This window comes from Dysidea avara, chromosome 3 (assembly GCF_963678975.1).
Source record: "Dysidea avara chromosome 3, odDysAvar1.4, whole genome shotgun sequence".
Lineage (NCBI taxonomy): Eukaryota > Metazoa > Porifera > Demospongiae > Dictyoceratida > Dysideidae > Dysidea > Dysidea avara.
Window position 1 is genome coordinate 25,356,332 of NC_089274.1, and position 22,309 is coordinate 25,378,640.

General features: G+C 36.7%; 1 protein-coding gene across 1 annotated transcript; it reads left to right on the forward strand.

Annotated features, from left to right (window-relative positions):
- Positions 1–854: 854 nt before the first annotated feature.
- Positions 855–15,893, forward strand: LOC136250452 (uncharacterized). Its single transcript, XM_066042660.1, has 6 exons — positions 855–1,018; positions 1,066–1,147; positions 1,193–1,273; positions 12,712–12,908; positions 13,941–14,102; positions 15,547–15,893. Exons 2-6 carry the CDS (start codon positions 1,138–1,140, stop codon positions 15,685–15,687), a joined length of 591 nt encoding a protein of 196 aa, XP_065898732.1. The 5' UTR covers positions 855–1,018; positions 1,066–1,137; the 3' UTR covers positions 15,688–15,893.
- Positions 15,894–22,309: the final 6,416 nt, after the last annotated feature.

Genomic DNA, 22,309 nt, shown 5'->3' on the forward strand with positions numbered 1-22,309 from the left:
AAAACAGCTAATCAAACAGTGTTTTAGTGGGACTACAGACCCTTTGTGAAGAGTGATCAACTAATTGCGTGGGCGGCCGATAAATATACACAGCCTACTATAGCCTTGCAACCACACTTGTGCAAACAAACAAACTCAAATAGTTACAAAACAGTTACAACAAACCACTTACTGCTACATTCACCACCTTCTTTACTTTCACCTGTTCATTGTCATCAACTTAATGATTGATTGTGGGTTTCGGTTAACCGGCAAGTTATTTCCGCTTCGTTGCCGATACCGATACTTGTAAAATTAGCTAATATCGGTTGTTACCGATAATTCAACCGATTATCGGTGCAACTCTAGTTTACAGACAGCAATTGGGTGTGGCTTCGTGCATACCTAGTATTACAATTTCCCGATATATTAAAGTGGGTGTGGCTCACAGAACTACTTATCCTGCTGCAAAACTAGACTATATACATACAACTCGTACAATAATCGATTAGTGGGCATGGCTCCACGTAAGCTTGTAGACAGCAACGGATACAGTTTTGTGTTATAGACTGCACTTACTAATGAACGGGCGTGGCTGAGCGCATGTTTGTAACGCGATAAGTGGGCTTGCCTCACGAAGAGCTACGCGGCTAGCGTTTATAAGTTTCCACGTCGTCAAACGAACAATTTCGTTTCTCACGTCATCGAATCCGGGTCAGACCCGGATAATTTGTAAACCGGGTCTGACCCGGATGACCCGGAGAAAATGTGACCCGGTTGACCCGGATGATCCGGATGACCCGACCCGGTTTCAACGCTGATGTGTGCATATAAATTCTATACGTACATGTAGCTAAGTGTACATGTGCAGCAGGGTTAAATTAGGGTTTGGCATACCATGCAGTCATTCAAGAGTGCATGCATGCATGGTAGTGCATGCAGTGTTCATGGTTAAATTACATGAAATTCTTGGTTATAGCTATATATTATATGGTTTGACAAGAGTGATTTTGGAGAAGTTGTGGTTAGATATAGAAAGGTATATATGTAACTGTTAATACAGATAATAAAAGATTATCCTATCAGTCGACATCAACTTGTATTCTGAAACTAAACTTCTGCTGTTTAGTGTAGTGACGTGCAACTATAAGGCCAGCAATGTCTACAGGTATGTAAATTAATCCGTATTGTACTTCAATTTTCTTTACTATAGAAAATCAAGATCATTGTCTTGAATCTCATCAGGCTACAAACCCTGTGACACCATCAGCAGATTACCAGCCACAACCTGGAGGTATATACTAATTTCAAGGCATTTAATCTCTGCATGAAGTATGTTTAAGCATATACATAGCTACTTCACTATATTATATAGCTATAATATCAAAAGTGATCAGGAAGCAGGAGCCTGTACCTCAGTCTCCACATTTTGTAATAGAATGTAACTGCCATGCAGCAAACTCTTTAGCTCAGTTTTAGCCTGTGTATAGTTATGTATAGCTCAGAAAAGTATCATCAGTATAGTATTGCTTAACTCCATCTCCATGATGTGGTATGAAGTAGCTATAGTGGATGCATACCTTCTAGCTAAATAGGACCACAATTTACATTGGCAATATTCATCTCTGATACCAGCCTACCATAACAGTTGTCACAACGCAGTTGTCTAAAAAATTCAGGGGGAAATGCAATTGCTTGAGTTAGCTGTGAGCCTACATAGCTATAAAGCGGTTGCACAAATAACTACATTAGACACGCTTGGCAAAACATGTGGCAAGAATCCATTGTCATAATGCTGTACATAAAAAATTACGTACCTGATTCTACTGCAACAGTGCAAGTATAGATAGCTTAACCAGTGTTGCATTCAACCATTATGAGGTATTAATGTAATAGCCAGAAGGAGGAGAACGTAGCTGGTCTGGTTTGTGAAATCATGATAAAATTCCTTGTGGAATGCTCGCAAAGCCAGATGCTTATTCACCTTTATGCATTGGTTTTTCTGATGCACTTATGAAGACAGAAAGCAGTTCAGCCTCGCTTCACAACTTATGGCATCATGGGTGGACCTGTTTCAAAAATGCATGGGAAAATGCATGCTGCTATTATTATGCTATTTGATTAGCAGACCTGGGGCATAAAGCTAGTTTATGAGTACAATTACATATTATAATACATAATTATTCCTAAAACTGTCTATTGAATTGGCGTGACAATGTCTGATGGCAGTCGGTTCCATTCAGGAATGGTTCATGGAAAAAAAGAATAATATTTAAAACAATCCGTGGTTGGCTGATAATGTAGCAACTTCATGTCATTTCTTGATTTAACTCTGATAATAGTGATTATTGATAGATATGTAAGTTTGTAGCGTAAAATCAAATGAGTGCTATTTATGTTGTATTTTAATTAGTTGTATGTATTACATGGAAGAACAGCCCTGCCAAATGTGTTGAGTTTAAATTAACAATCAAAGGAGTTGGTGATCAATGATAACTCGTAAACTTAATAGAAAATAATGTTGTTCAACATTCTTAAGAAAAATTTCGTTTTATGGTGGTGTTTGTACAGTTGCATGATACAGCATTTTTGATGTTGAATTTCATTTTCCATTTATCAGCCCATGTAGAAACTTTCGTAGATCTTCTTGGATTGTTATTTTCATCATGTAGCAAGAACGCAGATCAGATACGCTGTTACTACTCTAGTCAGGGGCGGATCCAGGGAGGGGGGGGGGGGGGGCTTTGGGGGCTGAAGCCCCCCCCTTCATATTTAGGCTTTACTTGATCAATATGCTGAGTATTATAATGAAATTTTGTCTTAGCATAATTATATGATCACTAATAATACAAATACTCATAAAACCACCTTATAAATATTTTTCCAAGGTATTATCAGTGGATTTATTCTAAAGTTTATGCAACAAGGACCTGGATCAGCATTGGAGGTGTACAAGATCAAGATACTCTAATAGAGCAGTCAGCTAACTACTCTAATAGAACATTCACTGGAAACATGTAGTTGGTTCTGTTATAGAATTTTTCCAAATCTGCCTGCGCCTATACATACAATGAAGTGCATTGGTCCGTTTAAAGGGCTTCATTCATCTACTTGTGTAGTTACGTAATATGTATGACAATACTTAATTCAGGTACACAATTACCATTGAAAATGCTCTCAGATTCAATCTTGTATTATTCAAATTTCAAAGTTTTCCACTTTCAACATTCTTATTCTAACATGCACCTATTCAGTGTTATGCCATTGTGAGAGGGGTGCATCATGTACTTGGTTGTCTGTACCTACCCAAACTTTTCCATTAGTAAAATGCTTCAGAGAGCCATACTATAATCTAAAGGCAGTCTATATCTACAGGCAGAAAATATTATGAATTTTATGTGGAAATGTCTCCAAATTGCAGTATTTTAGCATCTATGTTTCAAAATTTTCCTGGGGGGAATGCCCCAAGACCCCCCTAGTTCCAGCATGCTTTGCACACCTCTACCTAAGAGATTAGTACCTTGAGTTAGCCCCCTCCCTTTTATAAATCCTAGATCCGCCCCTGCTAGTATCAGCCCAATTTTTTAATTTAGGACTTTTTCTATGCTCAATAGACAGAGTATTGATTACTGATCTCAGGGTCAGAATTAGCTACTTTGGCATTTTCAGTGCTTTAAAACTAAAAAGATGGTACATTTTTCTCCCTTATGTATTAAAGGAAAATGGCACAATTGAATTAGGAAGCCATCTAGTAACCTGGACACTGTCTTGAAACTGCATGCAGTTGCTTCTAGCTGCAAGTTTGTACTGTAACTTCAGGGTTTATCAATCAGATCTCAGCGATCTTTGCCATAATGGTAAGCAAATATGTTTCACCTACTGCACACATGTCAATACAATGGTGCATATCCATGGGCAAGTAACTTATCTCACGATTAGGCCACTCCAAATAAATTCTCTGTTCCTTCCACCGCCTGCATCTGCTTACTCCCAGATCTAAAAGTTCCATTATTCTGTATTTTTCCATTATTTTCTGGTTTTTCTTGCAGGCTATAGCTAGTAAAATCACTCTTGTAAGCTTGCCAGCTCACTTGTCCAGTGTGTTATCAAGTCAGCACAAATTATTCTTGCAACATAAAAGATGAAGGTACAAGCTGAAAAGTGTTATTAGGTTGTTTGGTACAGCTGTATACCTAGTTAAAATGCATAATGGAAAATGGAAATGGACTGTCCATGTACATGCTAGGATTCCTGAGAGGAGGACGGGAAACAGAATTTATTTGGAGTGGCCTTAAGTTAATAGCTTATAAAGGTAAATTTGAGGCATCACAATGATGCAACAATAGTTATATTAATGAGTTGTGGTTTCAAATGGCATTGTTATGCCAACTTTCATTAGGAATAGTTTATACTTTTGAGTTGGTGACATAATCATCAGAAAATTCTTGTGCAGTTAAAAATCGCTAACATGAGCAAAGTACCTAAGCACTTTAAAGTCACCAGTGAATACCTTCTAACTGATGGTATGTTGTTTAAAGTTTCATAGCATTCTGAAAGCATACAAGGTTTTAAAAGACTATGAAACAACACAAAAGTTAGCTACTTAGATGTAAAGTAACACGATACAAGGAAGATTACCATGATCAGCATGTGGACAAACCCCATAGCAATTTTCATCCCATTGCAGCTCGGATGACGAAACAATCCCAAGTTAATGAGCATTGTTATTTTGTACCTGAGTTTTATTGGGGAATATACAGAGAATATTTTAATTTTAAAAATCTCTGATACTGGAATGCCTAGTAGTATGTTAGTACCTTATAATGTAATTTGGCTGTTAGTCATTCTACAATAGCAGAACTACGAAAAACCAGCACCTGGCTGTACAACTGCCACATGTTTTAGTTGAATGGCCTGTGATGTCACATGCTACCACACACATAGCTACTGGCTTGCCTAAATGTATAGTTTTAGTTACATAGTTACTTAGGTACTGTTGAAAAAAATTGTAGCAGTGATGTGATGGCTGTCATCAGCTGCATGCATTAGCTATTAAGAAACATCAATCCTATTCAGCTTTGTTCATTGCAACTAAATCCTTGATTGCATGTGCAGCAGATAATAAATAATAAATGCTAAAATGGTGTCACTACATGTATAGCTATAACTATAGCCACAAAATAAATCTTAGCTATGTGCAGTTGGTTCGTGTTCATCAGAGCCCTTGTTTCTTGTTAGTAACTTTTGTTACATGGTCCAATTGTCCAAACATTTAGCTAGTACCTCAATGGCGTCACTTTGAAGCGGCCCTTTAAACACAAGAACTGTTTATCAAACTTGATACAGGCATGCAAGAACAAGTAGCTAAGTTAAATATCCCATTCAATTAGGTATGGGCTGTTCAGGTTTGCAAACTAAAATTGTTTACAACATGTTTGTTTTCAGTACAAAACCATTGGGACTGAACATGTATTCACCTCTTAGCTACTATAGCTAGCTACATGAAAACATGCTATAGAAGTGAATAGCTACATGTTAACTTCCAATGGTTTTGCACTGAAACTGAAATATATGTTTTCATGTTGTAAACATGGTTGTGTGCCTGAACTGTCCTAAAACTATATAAAGTTGTAAACAATTAAATGTGCAAAGATCAACAAAAAAATATTCTGACTTCCTACCACTTTTATCAGGAGTTCCACAAGGTAGCTAGTATCTTAGTATTAGGCATTCCAGCCCAACTTTTAAATTATGGAAGTGGACTTTTTATATGCTCAATAAATAAAGTATTGATAGCTGATCTCATATATATATATGTAATAGTTATACTACTAACACAAGCGCTTTGCCTGATATATACATACGAGCACGAGAGCTGTACGATCTTAAATACTTCCAAAAAGTTGCTACGAAACTTGAATTTTCTACTGACTGACTAACTGACTGACTAACTGACTGACTGCCTTTAGACAAGCGTAACTCGATAATGGCTAAGGCTACCGGCTTGATTCTTTCACTGTTTGACATAGCTTTGTCCAAAGATGTGCCTTTTGGTATACCACAGTACGTACAATGCACGCATCATGGACTTACCTAAGTTACCTTTGTGTCCCATTTTACTGACAGCTCAAGGTGTTGATTCGCAGTAGCTGATGCAATGGCTTCCCTATGGGAATAGTCCATATTTTCCATAGTGATTGCAGAGATGTTCTGGCTACTGTTGTTCGTTTGTAACACTGTGTAATGGACTGAACATAGCTGAAAGTGAAGCGTAATGGCCATTCACTTTTGAGTCAGTAATTGATAGCTGGGACACACATTCAGACGAAAACATTAACTCTGGCACTCTAATTTCTTTTGATGTGGTAGCTATGTGCAGGTTAACCAGTCATAATAATGTTACAAAAAAATAAACAAGACAGTATTAGGAATTTTAAATAATAGTTAGACGTCAAGAACCAGGGTTCTACGGGATTTAGAAAACTCGAAGGCCCTGGGCTGTAGCGCCCAAGCGCAGCGAGGGCGCTACCAAGGGCCTGAGGGTTTTCTAAATCCCGTAGAACCCAGTGGTTCTTGACGTCTAACTATTATTTAGACTACAAAAAGTTTGATGCTGAAATTTGATTGGCTGAAAACGTGGTCTCTAAATCTCGTAGAGCCACGGTCATGTCTAATAGAGACCACGCTCTGAGGCGATACGAAACACGATAATTACGCGCCTGTAACATTGGCAACGCATGGGCGTTTAAATGGCTAGTAACAGCCGTACTGAATTAGAGGGAGGTGTATTCGGCTTGTTTGTACTAATCAACACTACATTACTTGCTTACAAGCAGCTGTCGGGGCACAACAACAGCCAATGAGTTGTAGTCCAGTCGCTGAGTCCAGTACTTCGATACATAGCACGCGCCTGTAACATTGGCAACGCATGGGCGTTTAAACGGGTAGCATCAGCCACGCTGAGGTTCCGCCATGTAGGGAGGTGTAGAGGGCTTGTTTCTAGTAATTAGCGATACATTTCCCATTTACAAGGTACAATAACGAGTTGTAGTCTAACTATTATTTAAAATTCCTAATTTTCCTTATACTTGTATATATACAGTAGAGTTTGTTGGGTTGGAATTGATTACTTAATTGGCATGCACAGTGCTTTACAACTGAAAAAGCCACAGTACATATTTTCTCCAGGGCTCTTCATATCGCTTCTCTTTTTTTGTAAACAGTCCTTTTCTTTGGAACACCATAGCTACCACATTCCATCCTACAGATTAAGAAGTCAAATCTATTCCGTGCAGCCCTTCGCCGATTTCTATTCAAATAACTTTCTCTTTTATTTTCCTGTTGTGTATTGCTCTGTTATTAGCTATCTGTCTCATCTTAGTTGTTGTATTCGTGTGCATTTAATGTTACTGCATGTATGTTTAATTGTGGGGAGTACATTTGCAGGCTTGTCCTTCTGTACAACCCTGTCATTTTGACAAAATTGATAATAATACTAATACATTTTAAATAATGGCACAATTGAATTAGGAAGCCATCTAGTAACCTGGAGACTGTCTTGAAACTGCAGTTGCTTCTAGCTGCAAGTTTGTATATGTAATGAGAGTGACTTCAGGGTTATTGGATCTCAGCAATATTTGTATACTTTGTGGCGAGCAAGTATGTTTCACCAAATGCACAGTTATCACTGGTGTGTATACCCATAGGCAAGAGTAGCTATCTCAAGTAAACAATGATGCAGAAGGTGGAGCTGTGGTTTCAACTATGGCATCGTTATGCAGACTTTTAAGTGATTTGTAGTTTTGAGTTGATGACACAACTGTTAGAAAATTGTAGTCTAGCTGAAAATCAACTCAAGCAAAATAACTATATGCTTTAAAGTAAGCATTAGTGAATGCCTTCTGTCTAGCTGACAGTACATTTTCTAAAGTTTCAAAGTAGTGTGCGTACTCTACATGGCTTTCTACAATGCAAAAACCATGCATGTGTAAAAATGCCCAATCAAGATACTCTAACAGAGCAGTCACCTTAACAAAAAAATTGCAAGAAAAAAATCACGATAACATTAATAACAACAAATATGATATGCATGCAACAATTGTCCTTCTTTTGATCACAGTATTTGCACTGTTTTGTAGAAAGGAATAACAGGCAGTTAAAAGTCAGTTAAAGATGGACGTTGAGGTTTGCAAAGCAGCTAAGCTGCAAAAACAAGTGTCAGTACTCAGAAAGCCAGGGTGAAATCAAAGTCGTGGATAAGAAATAAATGGTCTCAACAATGCCAGTTATGTTTTACGATGCATGGTGTTGCTCTACATTGGCAGTACGATTATTGCAGCAATTTCTTTGTAGCAATTTCTTTGTAGCCATCTTTAATATCATCCTGGCTTAAGGGCTGCATGCACCCCTTTTCACAGCTTGTCTGTTTCTCACTAGTACATAGTGTATGCATGTTGCAATTTATATATAAATAATATTATGTGCAATTTATATAAATATGTGCAATTTATATAAATTACACAGTATGAACTATATAGCTAGAAATAACTGTAAAGCATAAAGCTAAGTAACAAGACAATATTTATATATTATTGATAAAGAGAACTGTGGTATGCAGATTTTCTGTCCCAATTGCATGTCACAGTAAATAGCATGTAGAATAAAACTATAGACTATACCTTATTGCAATAAGCCTGAAACATGTAGCTAAGCAGTGGCAGATCCGGGGCGGACACAAGGGGCACGTGTACCCCACCCACTCCTTTCAAAAAATTGCATATAAGATTGAGCAGTCACTCTAATAAAGCAGTCACATGCAGTGTTATGATATATTATACATTTGGTAAAGGGCAGCCATTATTGCTATGACCTCCTTTTTTTTTTTTTGCTCTTCAACTTTTCAGCAAAGTACAACCCCCCCCCCCCCCCCTTCAAAACTCTGGATCCGCCCCTGCTAAGCTCACAAATGTTAGTTCACTATGTTTGAAAGAATCTCTATTATGGTAGTTGATCAGTCAAAAAAATAGATAAATACATTAGCTAACCAGTTTAATAGTTATAGCAAACTATAGTTATACAAGTACACGAAAAAATTTGGAATTTTCAACTAGAGTAGGGACAACAGTACATTGATAAAAAGTACTGAAACAAGTGCATAGGGGTAGTGAACAATACTAAAATACAGTTAAATAATAAGACGTGTTATATCCCTACTGTGCATTTCCATTATGGCATCTTAAGCACAGTAGGGATATAATACGTCTTATTATTTAACTGTTTTTAGTATTGTTTCAGTACTTTTTATCAATGTACTGTCGTCCCTACTCTAGTTGAAAATTCCAAATTTTTTCGTGTACTTGTTTGTTAACTTTTTTTGTAAATAATTTTATTATAGCTGGTGACCCCACGCATACCGCATCTGAAAAGGCACCGCATGACCCAGCTATATCAATTATCGTGTGAAAAGTGAAGTTACCATTACACTTCGTTGTCAGCTATGTTCTACCCGTTACACAGCATTTTAATCAAGAACTTGTTGAAAGCATTTCGGGTCGATCTGAAAGCTTGTTTGGGTTTAGTTTTACCTTACCAATACTGCCTCATCGTTGTAAGGGAAAATTGAGGCTGATGTTTGGGTGGTCGCCTACTCCTTTGTGGTCCCTACTATACTGAGTTACTATCGTACTGTATGATAAGCCCTACTCTACCTTTTACACATTCGTTAGCTATAACTTTGTTAACAATGATTTTACCAAATAAGCTATGCTTTCTTTGTACCTGTGATAGGTTAGCTATACAGTACACATTGATCATTGTAGTGGGAATATGGTGGAACACAACAAGTAATTGTTGCACATAAGGACGATGCTGCTGGAGCAACTGACAACTGACAAGGAATTGTGACAAAACATGCATAATGTGCAGGGTTTCTATGAGATTATGCACTTAATACATTATTATTCATGCATTGAATTAGAAGTTTTGTATATGCATTTTACACTTAATAGTGTTAACAGCTTTAGATAGTTATTTCACTATTCCAATCATGTATGTATATGGTTTTGCTGACTTGTGTAGACAATAGTAAGCACATGCAAGGATACATAAAGAAGTGTTAATACTGTAGCTAACAGCGAAGAATGTTAGTCGCAAAGAAATGCAGTGGCGGATCCAGGATGGGGCATTTGGGGCAAATGCCCCCCCCCCTTCAAGATCGAGATACTCTAATAGAGCAGTCAATTACTCTAATAAAGCAGTCACAATGTTCATGAGGCAGTGTAGCTTACCTATGAAGCTACAAATAGGATTTTATTTTACATAAGGCCACACCAAGTCAAACCTTAGTTTCTGGTCACCCGCCCGCATGGTAAACCTGGAACCCTAGTTTATGAGGACTATTATTAATATTGCAGGTGCTTAAGTGCATGTGACCCAGCAAGACACTTATTTTTTACTGCAAAAGATCGAGATACTCTAATAGAGCAGTCACACTACTCTTAACTCTAATATTAGGTATATATGCCACACTAATAAAATGTTTCTAACTATAGCTAGTTTTGTCCTTGATTATATAGCTGTTCAGATTATAACTGTTACTAATGTTTCTGTAACCTCAGTAGCATTAACTACTAGTCCGGCATGCAGATGGGCCATAGCTTTAACTTTATAAGTCAAATGTAGTCCTCTAATGATTAGTCTAGTAACTTCAAATTCTTTATCACTGAACACTGCAGGGGTATGGAAAGCCGGCAACATTCGGTGAGCTTAAACTTAAACTTTTCCATAACTAGAATTAGATTGGCAAGTAGAAACCCTTATAGTTTAAACATTCCCAGATGATCACTAAAAACACTAGTCTGGAGCATTCAATGACTCAAAACTTTGACAGTTACTTTTCTCAAAGTTTGCTGAATAGAAGGCTGGAAACACATAGCTAGTGGGCTAAGACTTCACATTTGAATGAAGAATTTCTGATGTGAAAATAGAAGTTAAATTTCATTTTGGATCATGATCATTTGAACAACTTAGCTATAAGTCATAGTAATACTTTCCTGACATAGCTAATGAGACATTTATTTCACTTGGAAAGCATAAGTAGCTACATGAGCAAAACATTTCCTATAGTATATTCTAAATAAATAAATAAATATACTTAAATGCTATACATCAGTGTATAGCTAGCCATGATCCATCAACAACTTTCCTAGTGCATTGTTTGCCGAAGCACAACTACTTATGTTGTTGGTTAAGTTTGACTAAAAACAAAATCAACATGAATTTGCTAAATTGAGCAAATAATAGTACCGTACAGTATATTGTCACAGTAGAGTCTATAGTCCTGAAGTCCTGATCATCCGCCCGCCCGCATCCATTTGTAGGCTTGGGAGTGACCAGAAACTAAGGTATGACTTGGAGTGGCCTAACAGACGTGATATAGTTGGTAAGGATAACTAGCTATTATTGTTGTGACCTTTTTTTTTTTTTTTTTTTTTGGTCTTCAACTGGTTTTCAGCAAGTTTTTTTGGTCTTCAACTGTTTTTCAGAAAGGTGCCCCCCCTCTTTCGAAACTCTGGATCCGCCCCTGAAATGCGTTTAGAAACGCAAGCAGTTAAACCTAGCTGCTAAACAACAAACACACTAATACTAAACAAGATGTCTTACGCGTGTATCTTGTCGACGACATACGATAGATCCTGTATAAACCAAACGTCAAATCACAAACGTATTCTAAAAGTTTGGTGCGATAACACGTGTATTCACACTGCAATGATTATGGAAGCCCTACTGCTGAGCAATTGCCACGATAAAGAAGGATCAAAGGAAAATCAGTAAGCAATAGAGCATACATTGTAGGATATTTAAAATACTAAAAGTGTCATCTCCATGAAATAGACGATATGCACACTCTATTACTCGAACGAAAAATGATCAATTAAGCGTAGACGGCGCAAAACTCGACGGTACCTTAAAAGCGGAAGTCCCATACAAAAGTATGGGAAGCAAATGCGGCTCGAGCAATAACTCACCACTCGAGCTAAGGACAGGCCATCTCGCTTGCCATACACTTCTTTCCGTGCCAAAGAAGTGTATGGCAAGCAAGACGGCCTGTCCTTAGCTCGAGTGGTGAGTTATTGCTCGAGCCGCATTTGCTTCCCATACTTTTGTATGGGACTTCCGCTTTTAAGGTACCGTCGAGTTTTGCGCCGTCTACGCTTAATTGATCATTTTTCGTTCGAGTAATAGAGTGTGCATATCGTCTATTAGAAGCATTTCCACCAAAGAAGTAGCGGCGCTAAGGCTGTAGCTGTAGCCAATTTTCCGCTACGCTTGACTGAACGCATCAGGCAGTGAGGCAGTTAATAGGTAGTAGAAAATTCGTGAAAATAATATTTTTTTTAAATTTCGTAGCAGGTAGGTGGGGGATAACATTGATAGGTGCATTAGGCAGTAGAAAATTCGCGAAAATATATTTTTTTTAATTTCGTAGCACCTAATCGAAAATGTTTCTGGTCGTTCTGAAGACATGTTTGGGCTTGGTTATACCTGACCAATACTGTCAAGTGGCCGTGAAGGGTTTGAAAAGATGATTTTGGTTTGATTTATCTTCGTAGACCACGCCCACATCTTTGTTGTCCCTACCATACAGTACTATCGTACTTTATGATATAGCTCTATACAGTATAATTGTCTGAAAAAGTAAAAAATTGTAATTTATGCAATATATTTATTCAGATGCCTATCCACCACCCCAGTATCCACAGCAACCTTACCCTGTTCAACAGTATCAAGATCCAAATGCTGGACTACAAGCACCACAACCGTATCCAAGCCAAGATGTGAATCTGCTGCCTTATCCCACACTGCCACCACCCCCAGCATATGATATCCAGAAGGGTGTACAACCTTTGGCAGAGCCACAAGCTATACATGTGCGTATATATGTAGTCATGTATATGTAACTAAACTTTGATTGAATTTTATTAACTTGGTATATAGACCAACATTTATGGCCATTACCGAGTAATCATTCACCCCATAAATTTGTTGCTCACACATATTAAAATTAAGCTTACTCATATCAAATTTTTTTCCACACTATACTTTTCATCATAAAGTCAAACCATGTAGCATTTAGCTATACTGACATTATTTTTTTCTTATTTAAGACTAGCAGTTTTAAGTAGGGAGTCTAACTGTCATTACAATTATGTGTCTATTAATCATAATGTTATATAGAAATTTTGCCATGTAAGTTTTTCTTATGGTTATATAGCAACATGTGTGTATCATACAGGTTGTTGCTGTACAACAACAACCACGTATCATCCTGCAACTGGTTACACCAGGTGCTGTCCATAAGTGCTATGCCAGCAAACTTGTGACAACATCCTGGAAATCGTATTTTAGCGTTAAAGGATACAGGATTTATTTTGTTAAAAGTTGAGCAACTACAACTTATTACATGAAAAAATTGAGGTACTCTAATAGAACAGTCACTGCAAAATATAAAATCCTAATAGACAAATGCATACCTAACTTGGAAGGAATTTACTTGTTATAAAACACTGTACAAGTACTATACGACTTTATATAGTCATAGTTGTTAACAAGCAAGCACAAAATTGTAGAGCAATTATCAGTATTTATTGGTTATTGCATGAATTCTTTGGCTTTGGTATCGGATCAGTTACTGCTGTTAGTCATTTGTGGAATTATTTATTCATCAAAACCATGTAGCTATTGTAGGAATGTTAGGTACCTAAAATTTCAGTGAATTTAACAGATTATTTCAGCACGCAGTTATATTACATCAATTGGTGCAAGACTGGAAGATTTTAACTTATGATAATTTGAATGCTGTGTGCTCATTCATCCAATTTTCCTAGTTTCTTTCATGTAGAATTGTAGTTGTTTATTATTGTTGCAAACATGTATATACATATCCCTTTAACACCATATAGATGGTCGTACAAGAGCAGCCACGTACAATTGTGGTTGCAAGTTACCCTGGTGCAAGTGCACAGGGCTTCCTTGTATTTTCTATTATATGCGTAGTGCTAAGTGCCTTGTGCTTTTGGCCATCGCTGATATGTTCAACTCCTGCACTGATCTGTTCAGTATTGGTAAGTATGTTATGTATTCTGTGTGACCTTACTATGGTAACCATTAATCTGTTACTCTATTTGTGATCATTTTGTTGGCACTCGTGCATAGAATTTCCACTTTGAAAATGGCTATCTCATAATTTAGTTGATTTTTTACACAGTGTATGTAGAAAACTTGTCTATAACTTGAGAAATTGTAGAAATAGTTGAATTTTTATAGTTGTATTGTATGAATGCGTGACTGTTGTCATACCGCAGACTCTGGTTATTAGGCGCATGCGCTTATAATTTTTGGAGGAATTATTTCTGAAATTTACTATGCTTGTTAAGCGCATATGCTTATGAATTGCGGTAAGGAATTTCTGCTGGGTGGGCATTAGTTGTGCCCACTACAGTTTTCAAGTGATTTAAACACCTGTCCAGTAAATACAGTGGAACCTCAGTTATCCGAACCCCTCGGGACCAGAGGTGGTCCACAATTCTGAAAAGTTTGTATCTCTGAAACTGTGTATAAATAACCTTAAAATAGCATGAAGAAAATTTTTGAAAATATCAGTATTTCAACTACCCTAATAGAACAGTCACTACTCTAATAGAGCAGTCATTTCCGTGGTTCGGTTAACTGAGAATCCAGATAAGTGGGGTCCAGATAACTGAGGTTCCACTGTAGTTTGCTTCAGTCGTGGAAACAGAAATCCTTAGAAGTCAGGTAGCTACAGCTATCGTTATTACAGACGGCAGTATCTGCTAGACACGGGCCTGGCGAGGCATCGAGTGTGCTGTGACATGTCTGCTTCGTTCTGACAATTTTGTGCTGCAATTGTATGTAGTACGAGGTTGCAGAGGCGATTTCAACCATATGCGCTTAACAAACAGGTGTCTAGCACAAGTAGACCATATGCACTTAACAGGCAATATGTGCTTAATAACCATGTGCGCCTAATAACTGGAGTCTACGGTATATGACAAAACAACAATTTTCACCAAGGGTGAATTGCATCATACAGTACAGTATATGTTAGGGATCATGGAGATTTGGCTTTTTCAGGCCAAAAATTTAATTTAATGCAGGCTTCAGTTAGTGTTTAGGCTGCCACGGCCATGCACCTGTTAAGGTGGGTACTTTGGCATTTGAAACATGCCAATTTAGGGATTTCAACACATTGCTACAATGCCAAGTAGGGATTTTCCCTCATAGCTACTATCGTCTCTTGTTCAACTACTTTTTATTGGTGGAACCCTACTTCATTATTAAATTGATAATTTTTATTTAATTTTACTTTAAAAATTGAGATTTGGGTGCATGATAATTGCTGCTGTGCCTCAATGCAGTTGTGCATGTGAGCCAAGCTGTTGTGCATGTGAGCCAAGCTGTTGTGCATGTGAGCCAAGCTGTTGTACAAGTTTTAAAATAACAAATATTTCTCCTTGTTGTGTACTTCACAATAAATATTTATTTCAGAGTAATGCTAGTTTCAGTAGAGGAGACATTGAAAATGGCAAGAAACAAGGAAAGTGGTCACTGGGGCTCAACATTGCTGCTATTCTAACGTTCATTGTACTGGTTATCATCATAATTATTATTGAAGTGGCTTCAAATTAATTTTGAACTTGTTAGTGATATGTATGTTCTAGCTAGTTCATATAATAACTTCTCATCAACTGTAGCTAAATGACATTTGCTTAGAGAACATGTGCATGTAAACAAGAACTTAATGATTATTTTATGCAACTGAATTGTTATAAATTGTGTACATTTAGTGTGAACCACAATTGCAGTGTTGTGGAATCTGACTAACACTATAATTACAGATACAAACCAAATTGATATTATGCATTGTTTGATGAGTTGATGAAGTGGTGGACTAATTAATAGTTGTAGCCAACTAGCTATGATGGCATGGATTAAGCCTCTGGAAAAAGTGACTCAAATCTATGAGTTACTGGTATAGACAGGATTTACGTGTATGAATAGCTTATTGAGTATTCAAAGACTGAAATATCATTACTTTCTTACAGAATGTTGTGCATGTAGTACACACATACATAGTAGTAGAATAGCTAATGACAAACAACCATTTACTTCATGAGAGTGTTCTGTCGTGCATCATTGTGGCTAATTTAGCCATGCTGTGGTCTATATATGCATCATGTTCTCTAATGTCATGTGACAACAGTGGATGTTTGCTATGTGCTGCTGTGAATTTATTTAAATACCTATGTGAGTGTGGAATATCACATAGATGTGACATTGTCGGGTTGCTTTGATTTGCAATACTCAGTGTACATAAAGTATTCAATGTGGGTAAAAAGACCTGAGCTGGGGCATGCTTACTCAGGCTGTGGCTACAGCTAGGCTAAGTAGAAGACATGCATGCCAGACACTTGCAATTAAATAGTTGTCATAGGTAACCACTAATATTTTTTTGGCTTGTGTAAATAATGCATATCATGTTTATGTAATATATAGACACTTGAAACAAAAAGTACAATTGAAGGGGACTTGTTAGACAACTTTGACTTTCTATATGCTCTAACAATCTACACTAGATTAATCACTTTGTCATGAATGAAATAATTGGAATCTTAATTTCCATCATGCATGAAGCTAATAGAGAAAACCTTTTATTATTTCATGTATTGATTATTTATAGCATTGATTCTACCACAAAGCTCAAATACATGGAAATCGTACCATTCTTTTATAAGAATGAAAGATTTGAAGTGTCAAATACATCGGATGGTTTATTTAGGTCACGTTTTTAAAGTTGTAGACACAAAAATCCATGAACAGAAAGACAAGCAGTATGTTATGTGAGTACATTAATTTATTCTTCACATTCTGATCAACCTTTGTGGTTTATGAAAGCATGTGGGAGGGTGTTTGAATAAGTATTCTGGTTGAATTTAGTCAAATGCTTCAGAGACTCTAGTAAACGACAACTGTATAATAAAGAATAGAAAAATTAATGTTGTATTTCATAGTCTGTACTATAATTTGTAGTATACTAAGCCTGGCTCTTGAAAAGGATGCAAGTGCAATAGACAAATTTCATAATAAGGCTTTATAACGTATAATAGTAACTGCTACCCCTAGCAACCTGAATCTTGCATAATATGTAGGTGACAATATCTAAAGTAACTTCTCCAAATTTTAAAAGGAGAGCACAACATACCTTCTAGCTAAATAGGACCACAATTTACATTGGCAATATTCATCTCTGATATCAGCCTACCATAACAGTTGTCACAATGCAGTTGTCTAAAAAATTCAGGGGGAAATGCAATTGCTTGAGTTAACTGTGAGCCTACATAGCTATAAAGCGATTGCACAAATAACTACATTAGACACGTTTGGTAAAACATGTGGCAAGAATCCATTGTCATAATGCTGTACATAAAAAATTATGTACCTGATTCTACTGCAACAGTGCAAGTATAGATAGCTTAACCAGTGTTGCATTCAACCATTATGAGGTATTAATGTAATAGCCAGCTGCAGAAGGAGGAGAACGTAGCTGGTCTGGTTTGTGATAAAATTCCTTGTGGAATGCTCACAAAGCCAGATGCTTATTCACCTTTATGCATTGGTTTTTCTGATGCAGTTATATATGAAGACAGAAAGCAGTTCAGCCTCGCTTCACAACTTATGGCATCATGGGTGGACCTGTTTCAAAAATGCATGGGAAAATGTATGCTGCTATTATTATACTATTTGATTAGCAGACCTGGGGCATAAAGCTAGTTTATGAGTACAATTACATAATATTATTATAATACATATTTATTCCTAAAACTGTCTATTGAATTGGCGTGACAATGTCTGATGGCAGTCGGTTCCATTCAGGAATGGTTCATGGAAAAAAAGAATAATATTTAAAACAATCTGTGGTTGGCTGATAATGTAGCAACTTCATGTCATTTCTTGATTTAACTCTTATAGTAGTGATTATTGATTGATATGTAAGTTTGTAGCGTAAAATCAAATGAGTGCTATTTATGTTGTATTTTAATTAGTTGTATGTATTACATGGAAGAACAGCCCTGCCAAATGTGTTGAGTTTAAATTAACAATCAAAGGAGTTGGTGATCAATGATAACTCCTAAACTTAATAGAAAATAATGCTGTTCAACAGTCTTAAGAAAAATTTCGTTTTATGGTGGTGTCTGTACAGTTGCATGATACAGTATTTTTGATGCTGAATTTCATTTTCCATTTATCAGCCCATGTAGAAACTTTTGTAGATCTTCTTGGATTGTTATTTTCATCATGTAGCCAGAAAGCAGATCAGATATGCTGTTACTACTCTAGTCAGGGGCGGATCCAGAGGGGAGGGGGGCTTTGGGGGCTGAAGCCCCCCTTCATATTTAGGCTTTACTTGATCAATATGCTGAGTATTATAATGAAATTTTGTCTTAGCATAATTATATGATCACTAATAATACAAATACTCATAAAACCACCTTATAAATATTTTTCCAAGGTATTATCAGTGGATTTATGCTAAAGTTTATGCAACAAGGACCTGGATCAGCATTGGAGGTGTACAAGATCGAGATACTCTAATAGAGCAGTCAGCTAACTACTCTAATAGAACATTCACTGGAAACATGTAGTTGGTTCTGTTATAGAAATTTTCCAAATCTGCCTGCGCCTATACATACAATGAAGTGCATTGGTCTGTTTAAAGGGCTTCATTCATCTACTTGTGTAGTTAATATGTATGACAATACTTAATTCAGGTACACAATTACCATTGAAAATGCTCTCAGATTCAATCTTGTATTGTTCAAATTTCAAAATTTTCCACTTTCAACATTCTTATTCTAACATGCACCTATTCAGTGTTATGCAATTGTGAGAGGGGTGCATCATGTACTTGGTTGTCTGTACCTACCCAAACTTTTCCATTAGTAAAATGCTTCAGAGAGCCATACCTATAATCTAAAGGCAGTCTATAAAATATCTACAGGCAGAAAATATTATGAATTGTATATGGAAATGTCTCCAAATGGCAGTATTTTAGCATCTATTTTTCAAAATTTTCCTGGGGGGCATGCCCCCAGACCCCCCTAGTTCCAGCATGCTTTGCACACCTCTACCCAAGAAATTAGTACCTTGAGTTAGCCCCCCCTTTTATAAATCCTAGATCCGCCCGTGCTAGTATCAGCCCAATTTTTAAATTTAGGACTTTTTTTATGCTCAATAGACAGAGTATTGATTACTGATCTCAGGGTCAGAATTAGCTACTTTGGCATGTACAGTGCTTTAAAAAGATGGTACATTTTTCTCCCTCATACATTAAAGGAAAATGGCACAATTAAATTAGGAAGCCATCTAGTAACCTGGACACTGTCTTGAAACTGCATGCAGTTGCTTCTAGCTGCAAGTTTGTACTGTAACTTCAGGGTTTATCAATCAGATCTCAGCGATCTTTGCCATAATGGTAAGCAAATATGTTTCACCTACTGCACACATGTCAGTACAATGGTGCATATCCATAGGCAAGTAACTTATCTCAAGATTAGGCCACTCCAAATAAATTCTCTGTTTCCTTCCACCGCCTGCATCTGTTTACTCCCAGATCTAAAAGTTCCATTATTCTGTATTTTTCCATTATTTTCTGGTTTTTCTTGCATACTGTACAGGCTATAGTTAGTAAAATCACTTTTGTAAGCTTGCCAGCTCACTTGTCCAGTGTGCTATCAAGTCAGTACAAATTATTCTTGCAACATAAAAGATGAAGGTATAAGCTGAAAAGTGTTATTAGGTTGTTTGGTACAGCTGTATACCTAGTTAAATTGCATAATGAAAAATGGAAATGGACTGTCCATGTACATGCTAGGATTCCTGAGAGGAGGACGGGAAACAGAGAATTTATTTGGAGTGGCCTTAAGTTAATAGCTTATAAGGGTAAATTTGAGGCATCACAATGATGCAACAATAGTTATATTATTGAGCTGTGGTTTCAAATGGCATTGTTATGCCAACTTTCATTAGGAATAGTTTATACTTTTGAGTTGGTGACATAATCATCAGAAAATTGTTGTGCAGTTTAAAATCACTAACACGAGCAAAGTACCTATGTACTTTAAAGTCACCAGTGAATACCTTCTATCTGATGGTATGTTGTTTAAAGTTACATAGCATTCTGCAAGCATACAAGGTTTTAAAAGACTATGAAACAACACAAAATTAGCTACTTAGATGTAAAGCAACACAATAAAAGGAAGATTACCATGATCAGCATGTGGACAAACCCCATAGCAATTTTCATCCCCATTGCAGCTCGGATGACGAAACAATCCCAAGTTAATGAGCATTGTTATTTTGTACCTGAGTTTTATTGGGGAATATACAGAGAATATTTTAATTTTAAAATACTGGAATGCCTAGTAGTATGTTAGTACCTTATAATGGACGATTATCAACACTAATGTAATTTGGCTGTTAGTCATTCTACAATAGCAGAACTACGAAAAACCAGCACCTGGCTGTACAACTGCCACATGTTTTAGTTGAATGGCCTGTGATGTCACATGCTACCACATACATAGCTACTGGCTTGCCTAAATGTATAGTTTTAGTTACATAGTTACTTAGGTACTATTGAAAAAAATTGTAGCAGTGATGTGATGGCTGTCATCAGCTGCATGCATTAGCTATTAAGAAACATCAATCCTATTCAGTTTTGTTCATTGCAACTAAATCCTTGATTGCATGCATGTGCAGCAGATAATAAATAATAAATGCTAAAATGGTGTCACTACACGTATAGCTATAACTATAGCCACAAAATAAATCTTAGCTATGTGCGGTTGGTTCGTGTTCATCAGAGCCCTTGTTTCTTGTTAGTAACTTTTGTTGCATGGTCCAACTGTCCAAACATTTATAGCTAGTACCTCAATGGTGTCACTGTGAAGTGGCCTTTTAAACACAAGAACTGTTTATCAAACTTTGATACAGGCATGCAAGAACAAGTAGCTAAGTTAAATATCCCATACATGGGCTGTTCAGGTTTGCAAACTAAAATTGTTTACAACATGTTTGTTTTCAGTACAAAACCATTGGGACTGAACATGTATTCACCTCTTAGCTACTATAGCTAGCTACATGAAAACATGCTATAGAAGTGAATAGCTACATGTTCACTTCCAATGGTTTTGCACTGAAACTGAAATGAATGTTTTCATGTTGTAAACATGGTTGTGTGCCTGAACTGTTCTAATACTATATAAAGTTGTAAACAATTAAATGCATGTGTAAAGATCAACAAAAAAATATTCTGACTTCCTACCACTTTTATCAGGAGTTCCACAAGGTAGCTAGTATCTTAGTATTAGGCATTCCAGCCCAACTTTTAAATTATGGAAGTGGACTTTTTATATGCTCAATAAATAAAGTATTGATAGCCGATCTCATATATATATGCAATAGTTATACTACTAACACAAGCACTTTGCCTGATATATACATACAAGCACGAGAGCTGTACGATCTCCAAAAAGTTGCTACGAAATTTGAATTTTCTACTGACTGACTAACTGACTGCCTTTAGAAAAGCGTAACTCGATAATGGCTAAGGATACCGGCTTGATTCTTTCACTGTTTGACATAGCTTTGTCCAAAGATGTGTCTTTTGGTATACCACAGTACGTACAATGCACGCATCATGGACTTACCTAAGTTACCTTTGTGTCCCATTTCTTTTTACTGACAACTCAAGGTGTTGATTCGCAGTAGCTGATGCAATGGCTTCCCTATGGGAATAGTCCATATTTTCCATAGTGATTGCAGAGATGTTCTGGCTACTGTTGTTCGTTTGTAACACTGTGTAATGGACTGAACATAGCTGAAAGTGAAGCGTAATGGCCATTCACTTTTGAGTCAGTAATTGATAGCTGGGACACACATTCAGACGAAAACATTAACTCTGGCACTCTATTTTCTTTTGATGTGGTATGTGCAGGTTCACCAGTCATAATAATGTTACAAAAAAATTAACAAGACAGTATTAGGAATTTTAAGTTCAATTAGGGATCTTAGAAAAAAGTAGGGAACAAGGGAGGTCGCCTACATCTCCAGATATACTAGTGGACATTTAATCCCTAATTCACTCTAGGTATATTATACCCATGACTAAATTAGGGATTAAATGTCCACTAGTATATTGATTGACCAATATTCATCTAACACTATGTATAAATGTATGTAATTAGTCTAC